At 39.6% G+C, this 22104-nt stretch overlaps 1 protein-coding gene across 2 annotated transcripts in view; it reads right to left on the bottom strand.

The window, feature by feature from the left end:
- Nucleotides 1-22104, bottom strand: part of WNK3 (WNK lysine deficient protein kinase 3) — a 176505-nt gene that overhangs the window by 105873 nt on the left and 48528 nt on the right. For both annotated transcript variants that reach the window (XM_064364323.1, XM_064364322.1), the window contains 3 exons: nt 20749-20906; nt 8762-8850; nt 4327-4546 (listed from right to left, as the gene is read on the bottom strand). In XM_064364323.1, the coding sequence (XP_064220393.1) occupies nt 4327-4546; nt 8762-8850; nt 20749-20906 (467 nt within the window). The remainder of the gene's footprint in view (nt 1-4326; nt 4547-8761; nt 8851-20748; nt 20907-22104) is intronic.

Below are 22104 nucleotides of genomic sequence, written 5' to 3'. Positions count from 1 at the left end.
AAAAATGAGCTGCTGTAAAGGTCTTAAGTAGGAGCACACTGCATCTCTGGAGGAAATAGAGTAAGCGTTGTCACAGAAGAATTCTATTTTTTTTTTTTTTTTTTGAGAGACAGGGTCTCACTCTGTTGCCCAAGCTAGAATACAGTGGTATGATGATAGGTCACTGCAGCCTTGACCTCACAGGCTCAAGTGATCCTCCCACCTCAGCCTCCCAAGTAGCTGGGATCATAGGCATGTACCACCACACCCGGCTAATTTTTAATTTTTTGTAGAGACGGGGTCTCCCTATATTGCTTGGGCTTTGGTCTCAGACTCCTGGGCTCAAGTAATCCTCTCGCCTTGGCCTCCCCAAAGTGCAAGGATGACAGGTATGAGCCATCACATCTAGCCTGGAAGATAAATTCTGACCTGCATTAAAGCCAAAAAGGAACATGCACACTATTGAGGGATGTGCAGAAGTTTGGAGTGAGGATCAACATTCTAGGCAGAGGCAAGTATGCTAACAGTGATGTACTACATCTTACTAGGCATTAGAAGAGAGAGAGAAGAAAAGGTTCTGCCCTGTCATCTCAGAGGAACAGGGCTGAGCAGTAGAGAAGATCATTTGAGGAAGTACCATGATATATCATTCTTAGTTCTGGAATCTACTTTAAGATGCTCCCTCTTAATCCCCAAACCTATAAATATGAGATATCACTCCCATCACTGTGTTTGCTATATAATATATAGCACAATTGGCCTTAATCTCGGCAGGTTATCTGAGTGAATCTTTTACCAGCTGCTGGCACTAGAAGGATTCAATATGCCATTGCTGACTTTGAAGATGGGGTAGAGGCATGGGAAAGGACTGAAGAGTGACTTCTAGGAACTGAAAGTGGACCCAGCTAATAGCCAGCAAGGAAATAGGGACTTCAGTCTTATAACTGCATTGAACTGAATTCTGCCAACAACTTGGATGAGCTTGAAAGCAGATACTTCCCCAGAATCTCCAGAGAAGAGCCCAGGTCAGCCAACACCTTGATTTTGGCATTATGAGATCCTAAGCAGAAAATCCAGCCAAGTCCACCAGGATTTCTGACCTACAGAATTGTGAGATAATAAATGGGTGTTGTTGGCCAGGTGCGGTGGCTCACGCCTATAATCCCAGCACTTTGGGAGGCTGAGGCCAGTGGATCATCTGAGGTCAGGAGTTCAAGATCAGCCTGATCAACATGGAGAAACCCCGTCTCTACTAAAAATACAAAATTAGCCGGGCATGGTGGTGCATGCCTGTAATCCCAGCTACTCGGGAGGCTGAGATAGGAGAATTGCTTGAACCTGGGAGGCGGAGGTTGTGGTGAGCCGAGATCACGCCATTGTACTCCAGCCTGGGCAACAAGAGCAAAATTTCGTCTCAAAAAAAAAGGGGTGGGGGGTGTTGTTTTAAGCCACTAAATTTGTAGTAACTTGTTACATAGAAATAGAAAACTAATATAGTCTCCTACTATTAATCATTAGCAGACAGCCAAGATTTACCAGAAATATGAAAAAAGCCTCTCAAAAGAAGACAGAACAAGGCCAGGCGCAGTGGCTCATGCCTGTAATCCCAGAACTTTGGGAGGCTGAGGCAGGTGGATTGTCTGAGGTCAGGAGTTCGAGACCAGCCTGGCCAACATGGTGAAATCCTGTCTCTACTAAAAATACCAAAAAAAATTAGCTGGACATGGTGATGGGTGCCTGTAATCCCAGCTACTCAGGAGGCTGAGGCAGGAGAATCACTTGAACCCGGGAGGCAGAGGTTGCAGTGAGCTGAGATTGTGCCATTGCACTCCAGGCTGGGCAACAAGAGCGAAACTGTCTCAAAAAAAAAAAAAAAAAAGATAGAACACAAAACCAACAAAGAGAAAACCAGCAACTTGGAAGAAACAGACTATGACAGAGATATAAGGTAATATTGTATCTATAAAACAAAGAACAAAATGTTGACTTTTAAAAAAGAACAGACAAAAAATAAAAACAGACTCTTCAAAACATGATAGCAGAAACGAAAAACTCAATAGAGGGCTTAGAAAGTAAAGTTGGTAATATCTGCCAGAAAGGAGAATAAAAAGACAAAATGGTAGAAAACAGAAAAGATAAGAATATTGAAGAATGAGTCCAAGACACTCAACATCCAAATAATAGCAGTTCCAGAAAGAGAAAACAAAGAAAAAGAAATCATTAACAAAATACTTCAAGTAATTTCCCAAAAACTAAAGGATATGGGTTGATGGATGGAAAGGGTCCACTGAGTATCCAAAACAATGGTTGAAGATAGACGAAATCAAGATACATCACTGAAATTTTAGAACACTAAGAAGAAAGAGAAGATATTACAAGCTTCCAGAGAGGAAAACAATGGGTCATATGCAAAAGATCAGTAATCATAACAACTCTGGACCTAACAGCAATGCTGAAAGCTAGTAGAGCCTGGAGCAATAACTCCAAATTAAAAAAAAAAATGCCAACATAAAATGCCTTTAATGATTGACTAAATATGAATATAGAAAAAAGTGTTTCTTTTTGTTTATTTGTTTTTTGAGATGGAGCCTCACTCTATCGCCAGGCTGGAGTGCAGTGGAGTGATCTCAGCTCACTGCAACCTCCGCTCCGCCTCCCAGGCTCAAGCGATTCTCCTACCTCAGTCTCCCAAGTACCTGGGAGTACAAGTGTGTGCCACCATGCCCAGCTAATTTTTGTATTTTTGGTAGAGACGGGGTTTCACCATGTTGGCCAGGATGGTCTCCATCTCATGACCTCATGATCCACCCGCCTCAGCCTCCCAAAGTGCTGGGATTACAGGCATGAGCCACCGCATGTGGCTGAAAAAGGTGTTTTTATGCATGTAAATGTCAGAGAATTTAACTCCCATGTACTCTTTCATAAGAAGCTAGCAGAGGAAGTGTGTCACTGAAAAGGATATGCCAAGAAAGAGAAAGACACGGGATTCAGGAAACCCAAAATTAAATACAGGAGTGAAGCAAAGAGAAGTCTAGGAAGATGGTAAAGGGAAATGCCAGGGTGACACTTGTGTACCGGATGTCCAAAGTAATCATTCCAGATTAGAACAGTATGATCAGAAAGACATGTTAAAGACTGTCATTTCAAAGTCCCCACTGTCATTGCTCCATCCTGCTTTTTAACCTGAGGCCAGAATGCCCAGGTGAGTCTGGCTCAGACGGTCTGTACTTGGCTGGTTTTGAGTATGTGCTGCTTCGGCTCCTGCATACCCTTCCACCAGCACTGCAGCTGCCTGGAGCAGGTGTGGACATGCATTTCACCCCACAGAAGTTGCCTGCTGTGATTTACTATTGAGGGTGGGGGCTGATCACAGAGAAATTAGAAGTGAAGAGTCAGAGCGACCCACTCCCCATCAAACCATACGGTAACCAGACAACTAATTTCTGGTCTGCATTAACAGTCCTGCAGGTGCCCTGACTGTGCTGAGACGTGGGTGTATTTTCCTGGCCTCATCCAGAACCTTTCCCTCTGACTTCCCCAGAAGCAGCTCTTGTAAACTCTTAGGGAAACTGAAGCCAGACTCACTATGACTGAGAGATTCTCTTCAGCTTATCCTCTCCTGAGAACTCTTCACCTAATTGTACCAATACTGCCCTTTCCCGTAACCAGCTAGGTGCGTGCTTGCTATTTGGTTTTCAAAACAAAACAATATATTACTTAGGTTGACTATGATGAAAAACAAAGAAATGAGTAACACAAAAGTCTGGGTAGAGGGTCAGATGCAGTGGCTCACGTCTGTGATCCCAGCACTTTGGGAAGCCAAGGCCGGCAGATCACTTGCGGTCAACAGTTCGAGACCAGCCTGGCTAACATGATGAAACCCCATCTCTACTAAAAGTACAAAAATTAACCAGGCATGGTGGTAGGCGCCTGTAATCCCAGCAACTTGGGAAATTGAGACAGGAGAATCGCTTGAACCTAGGAGGCGGAGGTTGCAGTGAGCCAAGATTGTGCCACTATACTCCAACCTGGGTAACAGAGCAAGACTGTCTCAAAAATAAAAAAGTCTGGGTAGATATTACTCATGGTGATGAGGGAGGGAAACGCAAATGAGAGAGACACTTGGGTGGCTTCTAAGGTAGTGGTAATGTTCTATTTCTTAATAAATGTAGAGCTTTATTATTCTTTATGCTGTACATACAAATTTAATATACTGTGTCACAGTGATATAGTTCACAACAACATCACAATTTAAAGAAAATGAGAGGAAAGAAAGCAATAAGAAGGAGAAAGGAATCAACCCTGATGTAATAAGAGGTGAGGGGAATAGTGGTATGATTAACTTACCATTTCATATGCTACTTCCTCAGGTGTATCTGTTTCTAAATTGAAACTAAATTCAAGAGCTTCATTGTCCTTGTGTTTGCCTTTCAATTTTTTAGGGTCTTCAACCCAGAGTCTTAAAGCCAGGGATGAATTTGAGCAATCATCTTCTTCTGCTAACTCCACCCTCAGTCCTGTATCCTCAGCAAAAAATGCGTGGTTTAATAGGTCCCTGATAGACAACCTAATAAACAAAACATATAACTCATTATCAGTTCTTCCAATCATAGCAAGATGTAGACCCTTTACTAAAAATTGTATGAAAGCAAAAAAACTTATTTTACATTTTCTATCAATTTTATCATTAATCTGCCTTGTTATAAAAACCAAATCTCCCAGCACTTTGGGAGGCCGAGGCGGGTGGATCACAAGGTCAAGAGATTGAGACCATCCTGGCCAACACAAAAATCAGCTGGGCATGGTGGCGTGCGCCTGTAGTCCCAGCTACTCGGGAGGCTGAGGCAGGAGAATTGCTTGAACCCGGGAGGCGGAGGTTGCAGTGAGCCAACATGGCGCCACTGCAGTCCAGCCTGGCGTCTGGCGACGGAGCCAAGACTCTGTCTCAAAAAAAAAATAATAATAAGTAAAAAATAAAAAATAAAAATAAAAATAAATAAAAACCAAATCTCTTTCTTTAACAGATCCTGCAGAAGCAAAACAACAACAAATCTTACATCCAACTTATCAGGGATGCAAAGAAATTGCAACTAACATGCATATGAATGACTTCAATTAAAAATGAATTATGGCTCACGCCTATAATCCCAGCACTTTGGGAGGCCGAGGTGGGTGGATCACGAGGTCAAGAGATCAAGACCATCCTGGTCAACAATAGTGAAACCCCATCTCTACTAAAAATATAAAAATTGGCTGGGCATGGTGGTGCACGCCTGTAGTCCCAGCTACTCGGAAGGCTGAGGTAGGAGAATTGCTTGAACCCAGTAGGTGGAGGTTGCGGTGAGGCAAGATCGCGCCATTGCACTCCAGCCTGGGTAACAAGAGTGAAACTCCGTCTCAAAAAAAAAAAAAATGGATTATTACCAGTAATACATCTAAATGACAAAGTTTAACATACATAAAAATGATGCCTAATGAGAATTGGAGAAGTAGTTTCGTATATGTTAGGCAAATTTCCCTAAGCCACTGGCTTAAGTTATTCAGACTCAAACAGTAGATTCTTAGCAAAGGGAACCAAAAACTCTTACAGATTTATAAACTCTAAAGTAAATTAAAAATTCAAACTCTTTTTACAAATGTTATAAATAGAAGTCACCGGTTCCATTAACAATAATCTAGTCAGTGTACTTTACTCTTTACAGAATGCCATGGGTGAAGCTAATGTGGTTCAGGAAAGACCAGTGGTTTTTGTATTTAACTCTGGTTTTAGGTCAGAGTATACATATAATGGATACAACCCTAGCCTAATATTAGGGATTAACAATCTCTGAAGAGAAATAAAGGTCATAGCTTCAAAAGATTTGTTTACAAGCTGGGTAAGTTAATTTATTTTAGTAACTTTTACAACAGATACATAATATTTAAACTCTCTGTATTACAAGCCAGGGAGAACTGAAACTGATGTACTGCATAGTCTACAGAGACATCTTCCTATACTACTTAAACAGAAAAAGTATATAGACAGCATGGTATCTTCTAAGTTGAGGATTTTCAACCCCCTGCATTTTTAGTGACCAAATGACAAATACTTAACTAAGACAGTGTCATAAATAGAGTAAGCCATCATTCCATACAAAGTTGACTTTAAAAAAAAAGAAAAAGCTTGCTCAAATGAATTACTTTTAAGACTAAAGCAAGATGTGTTTAAGGAGGCACAACCAAGTAAAGCCCTCTGCTTCCCAATAAAAATTTTTACTGTATTATTTATAGTAAATTTTTACTATAAAATTTTTATTATTTACAGTAAAATTATTTTAGTTTATTTGCCTGCTTGTTTTGAGGTGGAGTCTCACTCTGTTGCCCAGGCTGGAATGCAGTGAGTGGCACGATCTCAGCTCACTGCAACCTCTACCTCCCAGGTTCAAGCAATTTTCCTGCCTCAGCCCCCCAGTTAGCTGGGATTACAGGTACCCACTACCATGCCCAGCTATTTTTTGTATTTCTTATAGAGATGGGGTTTCATCATGTTGTCCAGGCTGGTCTCAAACTCCTGACCTCAAGTTATCCAACTGCCTCAGCCTCCTAAAGCGCTGGGATTATAGGCAAGAGCCACTGTGCCCAGTCAGTTTGTTTTTAAGACAGTGTCTCACTCTGTCGTTTAGGCTAAAGTACAGTGACATGATCAAAGCTCACTGCAGCCTCCAACTCCTGGGCTCAAGCAGTCCTCCCACTTCAGCCTCCCTAGGGGCTGGGACTACAGGTATGTGCCACTACAGGTATGTGCCACTACACCTGGCTAATTTTTTTGTTTTTAATCTTTTGTAGAGACAAGTGTCTCACTTTGCTTCCCAGGCTGCTCTTGAACTCCTGGCCTCAAGTGATCCTCCTGCCTTGGCCTCCCAAAGTGCTAGGATTACAGGTGTAAGCCACCACGCTCAGCCTATTATCCTCTCAGTCATTAAAATAATACCTGTTTTATGCAACTAACTTGCTCAAGATCACACGGGCTAAGTGTGAGTCCAGATTGGACTTTAAGTCTGATGTTGAAGCCTGTGCTTTTTCCAATATACTAATATGCTATGAATCCTTTTCAGTATTCCAATGTTCTTTGGCAATAGAACGTATTTAAAGGCTGTACAAACAACAATCAGAATCTGAACTAAAAGAGCTACTTCTACATAGTATTTTTAGCCTCATTTTTAAAAGCATGCCTAAACTCCTATCTCAACAACAACAGAAAAAAAACAAGCCAATTAAAAATGGGCAAAAGAGTTGAATAGATATTTCTGCAAAGATATACAAATGGCCAATAAGCCCATGAAAATTTCTACTAAGGATCTATCACCTTTACTAATAATTATAAATAAGGAAGCAAAAATCAAAAGACGAACCCACCAATTTAAAGTCAGCAATTGTCTAAAGCTGAAACTAAAGGGAGGCAGGCCAGGCATGGTGGCTCACGCCTGTAATGCCAGCACTCTGGGAGGCTGAGGCAGGCGGATCACTTGAAACCACGAATTGGAGACCAGCCTGCTCAACATGGTGAAACCTCATCTCTATTAAAATATAAAAATTAGGCCAGGTGTGGTGGCTCACGCCTGTAATCCCAGCACTTTGGGAGGCTGAGGCGGGTGGATCACCTGAGGTCGGGAGTTTGAGACCAGCCTAAACAACATGGAGAAACTCCATCTCTACTAAAAAAAATATAAAATTAGCCGGGTGTGGTGGCACATGCCTGCAATCACTTGAACCTCGGAGGCGGAGGTTGCAGTGAGCTGAGATGAAGCCATTGCATTCCAGACTGGGCAACAAGAGTGAAACTCTGTCTCAAATATATATATATATATATATATATATAAATATGATATATATATTATAATATATATATTTTTTATATAATATATATTTTTAAATATATTTATTATATATAATATATATACAATATATATAAATTTATTTATATAAATATTTTATATATATTATAAAATATATATATTTTATATAATATTTTTAAATATATTTATTATATATAAATATATATACAATATATATAAATTTATATATATATATATACACATATATATATAAAAATTAGCCAGGTGTGATGGCATGTGCCTGCAATCCCAGCTACTCGGGAGGCTGAGGCAGAAGAATCACTGGAACCTGGGAGGCAGAGGTGGCAGCGGGCTGAGGTTGCACCACTGCACTTCAGCCTGAGTAACAGAGCGAGACTCTGTCTCAAAAAAGAAAAAATTAAAAATTAAATAAGAAATAAAACCTAAAGGGAGGCAAAAGCTAAGAGTAATGGGAGTTGTCCATAAGGCAAACACAAATTGTGAGACAAATAAATGTGGAATACGATTTCTTGAATACATACTTCTTCTATCCATATTAGCTTTGTCATTACAGTGACATGAGGATATATAATCAAATTTTTAAAAATCTGCCCACTCTCAACTGTTAGAAGCAAATTAACCTGTGAGGACCTACTGACTGTTAAGCTGATGGGTGAAGGTGATGAAAATGTCAAAATGCACACACACACACACACACACACACACACAAACACAACCCAAACGTCAGTTCAAGAAAAATTCAGCACATGATATTCAAGTCTAAAATGGCAAACAACATGTACTGATACACTTCAATCAAGACAGTATGGTTTGGCTTCTACTCAAAAGTCAAACTTGGCATGACTGAAAGATCAGAAAATGACTGAATGCAAGATAAGAGGAAAATGCATCTTTCACTTATGTCATTTTGCTACAATTGCACCCACCTTTCAGATTTGTTTTGACGAATACATCCTTCAATGATTTCTTTCACTTCAGGATCAGTGACTTTATTGAAGCTGGCTGGTTTTATGCCCTAGGAGAAAAAAATGGTTTCTAGTAACAAATGATGCAGTTGAAAGCCCAAGTCAACATGACATTTATTAAACATTATTTTTATCACTAAACCATACTCAAGTTTTAAATGAAATATGTGTAAATATATGCATATATATAGAGAGAGAGCATAAGCTTAATAACCTTTTGACAAGGTTGTTGGCTATAAATAACAGTAAAAAACCGTAAATAATTTAAACCTCTGACAACAGAGGTAAAGTTACACATATTAAGTTATATATATAGTATGTTTTTCAAATCTAGACCTGCAGGTATATATGACAATATACAGAAACTAAAATTGTTCTCAGAATAATTAATGACATAGGGAATTCTCATAATGTATATTAAGTAGGGAAAAATAGGATCCCAAAAGGTACACACAGTACATACAGTATAATTCTAATTAACAAAATATAATATGTATTTTTTTGAAATAAGAAAATAATGCTATTTTAAAAACCTTTTGAAAATTCAAAATAAAGCCTTCTCTATTTCAAACATTCCAATTCTCTCTCTATATATATATGTATATATATTTTTTTCTTAAGAAAGAGTCTCACTCTGTCACCCAGGCTAAAATGCAGTGGCATGATCACAGCTCACTGCAGCCTCGATCTTCCAGGTTCTTCCCACCTCACCCTCCAGAGTAGCTGGGACTACAGGCATGTGACACCAAACTCAGCTAATTTATTTTTCTTTTTGTAGAGACAAGGTCTTGCTGTGTTGCCCAGTCTGGTCTTGAACTCCAGGGCTCAAATGATCCTTCTGTCTCAGCCTCCCAAAGTGCTAACAGGCATAAGGCATCACACCCAGCCCAATTCAATATATTTCAGTTTTCTAGAATGGCTAGAAGCAATGAGCAATCAGTAGATACATATGTGTAAATGTGTGTATATATGTATACATATTAACATATATATGTACTTATATATTTAAGAAATCTGTATTATTTTTATCCTTGAGCAATAATAAAATATTGAGAGTACATACCTCAAGCTAATTATCAGGTTCTAGGAATTCAATAACAAATAAATTAAGTCCAGACAATTCAAAATGTTTCTATAATAACTGTGTTGGCTGCCTGAATCTGCTTATTTTATATTCTGTTATCTTTTTTTTTAATATTCTAACCAGTGTCATGTGATACTATATTCTGTTATCTTTTATTTAAGCATTTTAGATTTAAAAAAAAACCCAAGTAAAATCATTGCAGTCATTTAATAGAAAATTCCAAATTAAGCTGGAAGCAGAAAGGTACAATGCAAAGAATAATTGTTATGGAATGAGGCAATCTAACATCTATTTCTAGGCCTGTCATGATACCTCAAAGGACATAAAATCAGAAAGCCCAGTATTACGTACTAGATAAATCTGATGAAATTAGGAGTTAATTTACTCCCTAAAATGTAGAAGCTTAAGATAGATGGAAATCTGAATTGTGATACGGCATTTTTAATGACTTTAATGTAAAATAATAAAGTCATTATTCAAAAAATGGACCTATTAAAACAGCAACTCAAAGTGCTATAAAAAAATAAAAATAAAAATAAATTTTAGGCCTGGCACAGTGGCTCACACCTGTAATCCCAGCACTTTGGGAGGCTGAGGCGGGTGGATCACCTGAGGTCTGGAGTTTGAGACCAGCCTGACCAACATAGAGAAACTCCATCTCTACTAAAAAAAATACAAAATTAGTCGGGCATGGTGGCACATGCCTGCAATCCCAGCTACTTTAGAGGCTGAGGCAGGAGAATCACTTGAACCTGGGAGGCAGAGGTTGCAATGAGCTGAGATGGCGCCATTGCCCTCCAGCCTGGGCAACAAGAGCAAGATTCTGTCTCAAAATAAATAAATAAATTAATTAATTAATTAATTTTAAAAATTAATAAAATTGACCTGTTATTCTACCTATAGAAAAAGCCCTCTTTGATTCCCAGTGATTACTCATTTCTCAGCCTGGGCAAATTACTGCCTTTCTCTGCTCATAAGTAAAAACAGTTCAGGAACTGTAACTTACAAAATTTAACGCAAAATTCTTTTCTATTTATGGCTTTCCAAAATATGGGCCAAAACTAAAAACACATTCTAGCCTTACCTCTTTTTCTGAGCTCTTACAGAAATTTTCAAACATACTTGAAAGTAGAATAGCATAATAAAGTCCTGTGTAACCATCACCAGTTTCAACAACAATCAACATTTTGTCAACCTTGTTTCAGCTATTTACCCCCACACATATTGTATCCTGGAATATTTTAAAGCAAATCTCAGGCATCATGTCATTTCACCCATAAATTCTGCAGTTTACATCTCTAGCAAATAAGGACTTTTTTTAAAAAATTGTGTAGCTCAGGCACAGTGGCTCATGCCTATAATCCCAGTACTTTGGGAGGCCAAGGCGGGGAGATTGCTTGAGCTCAGTAGTTCCAGACCAGTCTGGGCAACATGGTGAAATCCCATCTCTACACAAAAGTACCAAAAAAAAAAAAAATAGCCAGGTGTGGTGGTAAGTACCTGTGGTCCCAGATACCAGGGAGGCTGAGGTGAGAGAATTGCCTGAGCCCAGGAAGTCAAGGCTATAATGAGCCAAGATTGTGCCACTGCGCTCAAGCCTGGGTAACAGAGCAAACCCTGTCTCCAAAAAAAAAAAAAACAAAAAAACAGAACAAAAACTTGTAATCATCCCCCCTAAAATACTCATCAATTCCTTAATATCAAATATCATCTGAAACCCAATCCATACTCAAATTTTCAAAACTGTCTAAATGATGTCTTTTTACAGTTGGTTTGTTCAAATCAGGATCCAAACAAGGTCCACAGGGTAGGGTGTGCATGAGCTGGCTCATACCAGCTCACAAATAATATTACATTTTCAGAAATTCTACAAGCCAATTGTTAAACATGGTTATTTTTTAAAAACTAAATTATAAAAGTTTAAAATTAAATAAACTACATCAAAAGCCAAGGTAGGCTGGGCGCAGTGGCCCACACCTGTAATCCCAGTACTTTGGGAAGCCGAGGCAGGCAGATCACCTGAGGTCAGGAGTTCAAGACCAGATTAACCACATCTTTATAAAAAAAAGAAAATACAAAAAAACTAGCCAGGTATGGAGGCACATGCCTGTAATCTCAGCTACTTGGGAGGCTGAAGCATGAGACTCGCTTGAACCCGGGAGGCGGAGGTTGCACCTACCACTGCACACCAGCCTGGGTGACAAAATACTCTGTCTCAAAACAAAACAAAACAAAACAAAGCCAAGGTAATAAACACTGAAAACATCACTCCCTAACTATTTTACTACAGTTGACTATTATTTATGTGTTTGAGGTTGTTTACAGCTACTCTATCTGTATAGTAGAAATAACCATACAATGAGTACAACACTGCACGTCTTCCCAACTCTTCATTCAGTGAGGTCACACTGGTAACTTGAAATCAGCCTTGGTGGGAATATTTATACCACAAAAATCAGCAAATACTAGAAGTCAGCATTCTTTCTTTTTTCAAAGAATCAGTTGTTAAACATTTACCAGCTCATCACTACTCTTAAGTCTCTTTCTTGTATTCTATAAAAGCCTTCCTTCCTTTTTCTTTATTTGTTGGAGAAACTAGGTCATTTTTCCTATAGAATGTCCCACATTCTGGATTATAGCCTTATTTCTCATTGTCTCCTTACACAAACATATAGAGTCAGACAGACTTAGGGTCAAAACCCATCATTATCAGTAGCTGCGGGAAGTTGGGCAAGGCACAATCTCTGATTCTCGGTTTCTTCATCTGTAAACTGAAGATTGCACCTATTTTGTAGGGGATAAAGATTCAAGTATGTGGTGGCCGGGCGTGGTGGCTCACACCTGTAATCCCAGCACTTTGGGAGGCTGAGGCAGGTGGATCATGAGGTCCATGATCCACCATGAGGAGTTAGAAATCAGCCTGGCCAACATGGTGAAACTCTGTCTCTATAAAAATACAAAAATTAGCCAGGCGTGATAGTGTGCACCTGTAATCCCAGCTACATGGGAGGCTGAGGCAGGAGAATCACTAGAATCTGAGAAATGGAGGGTGCAGTGAGCCGAGATCACACCATTGCACTCCAGCCTGGGTGACAGGGCGAGACTCCATCTCAACAAACAAACAACACAAAAAAGTATGTGGTATACCGCATGCATTAAAAAACAGTACCTCCTCACATCTGTTAGAATGGGTATTATCAAAAAGATGAAAGATAAGTGTTGGTGAGGATGCAGAGAAAAGGGAACCCTTGTACATTGTTGATGGGAATATAAATGGTACAGTTGTTATGGAAAATTGTATGGAATTTCCTCAAAAAAACTAAAGATAGAACTACCATAGCAATTCTACTTCTTGGTACATACCCTGAGGAACTGAAATTAGCATGTCAAACAGATATTTGCACTCCTATGTTCACTGTATCACTATACACAATAGCCATGATATGGAAATGACTTAAATGTTCATCAGTGAATGAATAAAGAAAATATGTTATATACACACAATGGAATACTATTCAGCCTTAAAAAAATAAGAAAATTCTGTCATTTGTGACAATGTGGATGAACCTAGAAGACATTATGTTAAGTGAAATAAGCCAGCACAGAAAGCCAAATACAGCATGATCTCATTTACACATGGAATCTAAAAACAAGGAACTCCTAGAAGAGTAGAATGATGGTTACCAGAAACTGGGAGTTGTGGGGGAGGAAACGGGGAGTTATTGGTCAAAAGGTAAAAGTTGTAGTTAGACAGGAGGAATAAGTTTTGAGATCTACTGTACAGCAGGGTAACTACAGTCTATAATAATAATATACTGTGGGGGGGATCCAAGATGGCCAAATAGGAACAGCTCTGGAGTGCAGTTCCCAGTGAGAGCAGCACAGAGGGTGAGTGCTCACCGCATTTCCAAACAAGTTTTCACAGCCCACAGACCAGGAGATTCCCAGGCCAAAAAGCACCACTAGCGTGGCAGTTTCAGCCGGTGCCGCGTCAGAGCACAGAAACTGACACAAGTCTGGGCTGCCTTTTTGGCTGGTGCCTGGAACGCCTGGGAGACAGCGCTGCCCATTCAACTGAAAGGGAGGGGCCTAAGACATGGTGCCAGGCAATCTGGCTCGCGGGTACCACCCCCATAAAACAAGCAATCTGAAACGCTCTGGATTGAGAGCTTCGCAGGAAGCACAGCTGGATCCAGGATCGTCCAGCTCAGTGGGAGGAAGGGCGTCCCTCACTACCTAGGCAGTTCACAAAGCAACAGGGCAGAGCCTGCAGCAGCTCAGTAATACCTCTGCTGGCAGACTGTGACTAGACTACTCTGTGTGGGGCAGGGCATCTATAAAAAAGGGCAGGAGCACAACAAGGACTTATAAACAAAGCTGACCTTCCTAGGACAGAACATCTGGGAAAAGAGGTGGTTATGAGTTCAGCTGCAGCAGACTTAAAGGTACCTGCCCAACAGCTCTGCACAGAACAGCAGAGCTCCCAGCACAGCACTTGAGCTCCTACAGGGGACAGACTGTCTCCTCAAGCAGCTCCCCGAACCCCATATACCCAAAGAGACACCTCATAAAGGGGAGCTCAGGCCGATACCTGGCGGGAAACATTCTGGGACAAAGATAGCAGAGGAAGAAACCTGTGGCAACCCTTGCTGTTCTGCACCCCCACGGGCGATCCCCAGGTGAGCAGGATCTAGAGTGGACCTCCAGCGGCCCTGCAGCAGAGGAGCCTGACTGTTAGAAGGAAAACTAAGAAGCAGAAAGAAACAGCTTCAACATCAACAAAAAGGACATCCACTCAGAGACCCCATCCAAAAGTCGCCAACTACAAAGACCACAGGTAGATAAAACCACTAACATGGGAAGAAATCAGTGCAAAAAGGAGGAAAACACCAAAAACCAGAACGCCTCTCCTCCTCCAAGGGATCACAACTCCTCACCAGCTAGGGATCAAAGATGGATGGAGAATGAATCAGATGAATTGACAGAAACAGGCTTCAGAAGGTTGGTAATAACAAACCTCTCAGAGCTAAAAGAACATGTTCTAACCCAATGCAAAGAAACTAAGAACCTAGAAAAAAGGTTAGATGAGATGCTAACTAGGATAAACAGCTTAGAGAAGAATATAAATGACTGATGGAGCTGAAAAACACAGCCTGAGAACTTCGAGAAGCATGCACAAGTTTCAATAGCCAAATCGACCAAGCAGAAGAAAGGATATCAGAGATTGAAGATCAACTCAATGAAATAAAACGAGAAGGCAAGATGAGAGAAAAAAGAGTGAAAAGAAATGAACAAAACCTCCAAGAAATACGGGATTATGTGAAAAGACCTAATCTACATTTGATAGGTGTACCTGGATGTGATGGAGAGAATGAATTCAAGCTGGAAAACACTCTTCAGGATATCACCTCCCCAACCTAGCAAGACAGGCCAACATTCGAGTCCAGGAAATACAGATAACACCACAAAGATATTCCTCAAGAAGAGCAACCCCAATGCACATAATCGTCAGATTCACTAGGGTTTAAATGAAGGAAAAAATGCTATGGGCAGTAAGACAGAAAGGTCGGCTTACCAACAAAGGGAAACCCATCAGACTCACAGCGGATCTCTCCGCAGAAACCCTACAAGCTAGAAGAGAGTGGGGGCAAATATTCAACATCCTTAAAGAAAAGAACTTTCAACCTAGAATTTCATATCCAGCCAAACTAAGCTTCATAAGTGAAGGAGAAAGAAAATCCTTTATGGACAAGCAATTGCTGAGAGATTTTGTCACCACCAGGCCTGCCTTACAAGAGCTCCTGAAAGAAGCACTAAACAATGAAAGGAACAACCAGTACCAGCCACTCCAAAAACATACCAAATGGTAAAGACCATCGACACAATGAAGAAAATGTGTCAACTAACAGGCAAAACAACCGGCTAGCATCAAAATGGTTGGATCAAATTCACATATAACAATATTAACCTTAAATGTAAATGGACTAAATGCCCCAATCGAAGACACAGACTGGTGAATTGGATAAAAAGTCAAAACCCATCGGTGTACTGTATTCAACAAACCCATCTCACGTGCAAGGACACACATAGGGTAAAAATAAAGGGATGGAGAAAGATTTAGCAAGAAAGTGGGGAGCAAAAAAAGGCAGGATTTGTAATCCTAGTCTATGATAAAATGAACTTTAAACCAACAAAGATCAAAAGAGACAAAGAAGGGCATTACATAATGGTAAAAGGATCAATGCATCAAGAAGAACTAACGATCCTAAATATATATGCACCCAATACAGGAGCACCCAGATACATAAAGCAAGTTCTTAATGACTTACAAAGAAACAGACTCCCACACAACAGTAGTGGGAGACTTTAACACTCTACTGTCAATATTAAACAGATCAACAAGACAGAAAATTAACAAGGATATCCAGGACTTGAACTCAGATCTGGACCAAGCAGACCTAATAGACATCTACAGAAATCTCCACCCCAAATCCACAGAATATACATTCTTCTCAGCACCGCATGGCACCTACTCTAAAATTGACCACATAATTGGAAGTAAATCACTCCTCAGCAAACGCAAAAGAATGGAAATCATAACATACAGTCTCTCAGACCACAGTAAAATCAAATTAGAACTCAGAATTTAAAAACTACCTCAGAACCACACAACGTCATGGAAACTGAACAACTGGCTCCTGAATGTCAACTGGATAAACAATGAAATGAAGGGAGAAATAAAGATGTTCTTCGAAACCAACGAGAATGAAGATACAAGGTACCAGAATCTCTGGGACACATTTAAAGCAGTGTCTAGAGGGAAATTTATAGCAATAAATGCCCACCAGAGAAGCGAGGAAAGATCTAAAATCGACACCCTATTGTCAAAATTGAAAGAGCTAGAGGAGCAAGATCAAAAAAACTCAAAAGCTAGAAGAAGACAAGAAATAACTAAGATCAGAGCAGAACTGAAGGAGATAGAGACACAAAATAACCCTTCAAAAAAATCAATAAATCCAGAGCTGGTTTTTTGAAAAGATCAACAAAATAGACAGACCACTAGCCAGATTAATAAAAAAGAAAAGGGAGAAGAATAAAACAGATGCAATAAAAAATGATAAAGGGGATATCACCAGTGACTCCACAGAAATACAAATTACAATCAGAGACTACTACAAACAACTCTATGCACATAAACTGGTAAACCTGGAAGAAAAGGATAAATTTCTGGACACTTGCACCCTCCGAAGCCTAAACCAGGAAGAAGTTGAAATTTTTCAACAGACCACTAACAAGGGCTGAAGTTGAGGCTGCAATTTACAGCCTACCAACCAAAAAAAGTCCGGGTCCAGACAGGTTCACAGCTGAATTCTACCAGACGTACAAAGAGGAGCTGGTACCATTACTTCTGAAACTATTCCAAACAATCGAAAAAGAGGGAATCCTTCCCAAATCATTTTATGAGACCAACATCATCCTGATACCAAAACCTGGCAGAGACTCAACAAAAAAAGAAAACTTCAGGCCAATATCCATGATGAACATAGAAGCAAAAATATTCAATAAAATACTGGCAAACCAATTGCAACAGCACATCAAAAAGCTTATCCATCACGATCAAGTAGGCTTCATCCTGGGGATGCAAGGCTGGTTCAACATAAGCAAGTCTATAAACGTAATCCACCACATAAACAGAACCAAAGACAAAAACCACATGATTATCTCAATAGATGCAGAGAAGGCCTTTGACAAAATTCAACAACCCTTTAGGCTAAAAACCCTCAAGAAACTAGGTATGGACGGAACGTATCTCAAAATAATAAAAGCTATTTATGACAAACCCACAGCCAATATCATACTGAATGGGCAAAAACTGGAAGCATTCCCTTTGAAATCAGGCACTAGACAAGGATGCCCTCTCCCACCACTCCTATTCAATATAATATTGGAAGTTCTAGCCAGAGCAATCAGGCAAGAAAAAGAAATAAAGGGTATTCAAATAGGAAAGGAGGAAGTCAAATTGTCTCTATTTGCAGATGACATGATTGTATATTTAGAAGATCCTATTGTCTCAGCCCACAATCTCCTTAAACTGATAAGCAACTTCAGCAAAGTCTCAGGATATAAAATCAATGTGCAAAAATCACAAGCATTCCTATACACCAATAACAAACCTAAAGAGAGCCAAATCAAGAACGAACTGCCATTCACAATTGCTACAAAGAGAATAAAATACCTAGGAATACAACTAACAAAAGATATAAAGGACCTCTTCAAGGAGAACTACAAACCACTGCTCAAGGAAATAAGAGAGGACACAAACAGATGGAGAAACATTCCATGCTCATGGTTAGGAAGAATCAATATTGTGAAAATGGCCATACTGCCCAAAGTAATTTACAGATTCAACACTATCCCCATCAAGCTACCAATGACCTTCTTCACAGAACTGGAAAAAGCCACCTTAAACTTCATATGGAACCAAAAGAGCCCACATAGCCAAGTCAATTCTAAGCAAAATGAACAAACCTGGAGGCATCACACTACCTGATTTCAAACTATACTACAAAGCTACAGTAATCAAAACAGCATGGTACTGGTACCAAAACAGAGATATAGACCAATGGAACAGAACAGAGGCCTTGGAGGCAATGCCACACATCTACAACCATCTGATCTTTGAGAAACCTCACAAAAACAAGCAATGGGGAAAGGATTCCCTGTTCAATAAATGGTGTTGGGAAAGCTGGCTAGCCACATGCAGAAAGCAGAAACTGGACCCCTTCCTGACAGCTTACACTAAAATTAACTCCAGATGGATTAAAGACTTAAACATAAGACCTAACACCATAAAAACCCTAGAAGAAAATCTAGGCAAAACCATTCAGGACATAGGCATAGGCAAGGACTTCATGACTAAAACAACAAAAGCACTGGCAACAAAAGCCAAAATAGACAAACAGGATCTAATTAAACTCCAGAGCTTACGCACAGCAAAATAAACAATCATTAGAGTGAACTGGCAACCAACAGAATGGGAAAAAATTTTTGCAATCTACCCATCTGACAAAGGACTTGTATCCAAAATCTACAAAGAACTAAAACAGATTTACAAGAAAAGAACAAACAAACCCATTCAAAAGTGGGCAAAGGATATCAACAGATACTTTTCAAAAGAAGACCTATCTGAGGCCAACAAACACATGAAAAAATGCTCATCATCACTGGTCATTAGAGAAATGCACATCAAAACTACATTGAGATACCATCTTATGCCAGTTAGAACGGCGCTCACTAAAAAATACGGAGACAACAGATGCTGGAGAGGATGTGGAGAAATAGGAACACTTTTACACTGTTGATGGGAGTGTAAATTAGTTCAACCATTGTGGAAGACAGTGTGGCGATTCCTCAAGGACCTAGAAATAGAAATTCCATTTGGCCCAGCAATCCCATTACTGGGTATATATCCAAAAGATTATAAATCGTTCTATTATAAAGACATATGCACATGTATGTTCACTGCCGCACTGTTTACAATAGCAAAGACATGGAACCAACCCAAATGCCCATTGATGATAGAGTGGACAGGGAAAATGTGGCACATATACACCATGGAATACTATGCAGTCATCAAAAACGATATGTTCGTGTCCTTTGTAGGGACATGGATGAACCTGGAAACCATCATTCTCAGCAAACTGACACAGGAACAGAGAATCAAGCACCGCAGGTTCTCACTCATAGACGGGTGTTGAACAATGAGAACACATGGACACGGAGGGGAGCATCACACACTGGGGTCTGTTGAGGGGGACTAGGGGAGGGACAGCGGTGGGTAGAGAGTTAGGGAGGGATAACATGGGGAGAAATGCCAGATATAGGTGATGGGGATGGAGGCAGCAAACCACATTGCCACGTATGTACCCATGCAACAATCCTGCATGTTCTTTACATGTACCCCAGAACCTAAAATGCAATAAAATATATAAAATTGTAAGTTTCAAAGTAACTTAGTAAATTTCAAATGTCTTGCCACACAAAATAATAAGCGAGGTGATAGATATGTTAATTAGCCTGATTTAACCATTCCACATTGTGTGTATTTGTGTGTGTATCTCAAAACATCACATGGTACCCCTTAAATGTGTACAATAACAATTAGTCAATTAAAAATAAGATCAATTTTAAAAGGATTTTAAAAACCAGTACCTACTACTGTTAAGCTACCTGAAACAATCTTTCATGGCTTGTCTTGAGCCGCCCAACTGGTTATGAAGTACTCCTCCTTTGAACAAGCATAATACTTTGCCTCTACCTTCCTTATGCCCCTTACTATAGTCTCATCCTCTTATTTTATAGTCATTTGTGAATTTATACCATATTAGAAATGTAAGCTCTTTGAGGGTAGCAAACACTTCTTGCTCATCTTTGCATTCCTTACAATTTCTAACACAAAAATTTACTCATGGCAGGGACTCAAATACTGTATCTATTGAACTATATTTTGAATGCTCTTTCATAAAAAGGCTTTTAGACCTAGAAGAACCCACATAGTCAGTCTCTATTATTCAGCTTTGAAAAATAAGATCCATCTAATAAATAACTAAAAATTCCTTACAAATAAATATATATAAATGATATAGCTATACATTTTCCCAAAGACATTAATACAAAGCATTTTATATGACTCTAATGAAGTATAGTCATACAGTATAAATCTAAGGCTTGTTGCATTACAAGTGTTAAATTTAATACTGTTACCCAAAGCTAGACCAAAATTAGTTTTCACTAAGTCAAACTTAACTAATTTCAACATGAAATGTGGTAACTGATTAAGTAAAAGGAAAAAAGTTATACCTACACTAGTTACTTTACGGTATATTTGAGCTGCATTCTGACACTCAGAATAAGGATACTCTGACGTGGCCATTTCCAGCATACACATTCCAAAAGCATAAACATCTACGGATTCATCATAGTGTTCTTCATACATCTCTGGGGCCATAAATTCAGGAGTTCCTACAAAATAACACCATAACCATGTTTTTACGAAAGAGAAAAATGTATCCACCAAGATCATATCCCCTTTCCCATAAGGATTATCTGCATTAATTTCTACTCTCCCAAAGCAAATTTTTTTTTTTTTTTGAGACTTGGTCTGTTGCCCAGGCTGGAGTACAGTGGCACGATCTTGGCTCACTGCAACCTCTACCTCCCAGGTTCAAGCGATTCTCCTGCCTCAGCCTCCCCAGCTGCTGGGATTACAAGCGCCCGCCAGCATGCCTGGCTAATTTTTGCATTTTTAGTAGAGACGGGGTTTCACCATGTTGGTCAGGCTGGTCTCGAACTCCTGACCTCATGATTTGTCCACCTCGGCTTCCCAAAGTGCTGGGATTACAGGCATGAGACACTGCACTCGGCCGCAAATTTTTAAGAATACAATTTGTTGGCCAGGTTTAGTGGCTCACGCCTGTAATCCCAGCACTTTGGGAGGCCGAGGCGGGCGGATCATGAGGTCAAGAGATCGAGACCATCCTGGCCAACATGTGAAACCCTACCAAAATACAAAAATTAGCTGGGTGTGGTGGCACGCGCCTGTAGTTCCAGTTACTCGGGAAGCTGAGGCAGGAGAATTGCTTGAACCCAGGAGGCGGAGGTTGCAGTGAGCCAAGATCACGCCACTGCACTCCAGCCTGGTGCCTGGTGACAGAGCAAGACTCTGTCTCAAAAAAAATAATAAATAAATAAAAGAATACAATTTGTTGAATATTTGCTACATTTACATAAAGCACTGAAGTAATTTTTTTAATTTTCCATACTGATAATACATATAATTTGTAATACTCAAGATTAGGTAATGATAAATAATATGTTTTTATTTCCATCCTTTTTACTTTTTTCTGAAATAACTTAGTAAACTGTCTTCCTTTTGTCTTCAGAACCTTTCAATAATCCTAAATATAAATATAATCCCACAAAAAATACATTAGGATGTCTCTGAAATAAGCCAATACATAATAGGTATTTCAAAGCAAATTCAGTCTAAGCCCAATGTTGGCAAACTTTTCTGTTAAAGGCCAGATAGTAAATTGTTTAGGCTTTGCAGTCTGTATGGTCTCTGTCACACAACTACCCAACTCTGTCACTTGTAGGTGTAAAAGCAGTCCTAATAAAATTCTAATAAAATTTGATTTACAAAAACAGGCAGTGAACCACA

This window comes from Aotus nancymaae, unplaced genomic scaffold (genome assembly GCF_030222135.1).
Source record: "Aotus nancymaae isolate 86718 unplaced genomic scaffold, 86718_ANA_hifiasm-v0.15.2.pri h1tg000058l, whole genome shotgun sequence".
In the NCBI taxonomy this organism is placed as follows: Eukaryota; Metazoa; Chordata; class Mammalia; order Primates; family Aotidae; genus Aotus; species Aotus nancymaae.
This window is presented reverse-complemented; position numbering and strand designations above follow the sequence as displayed.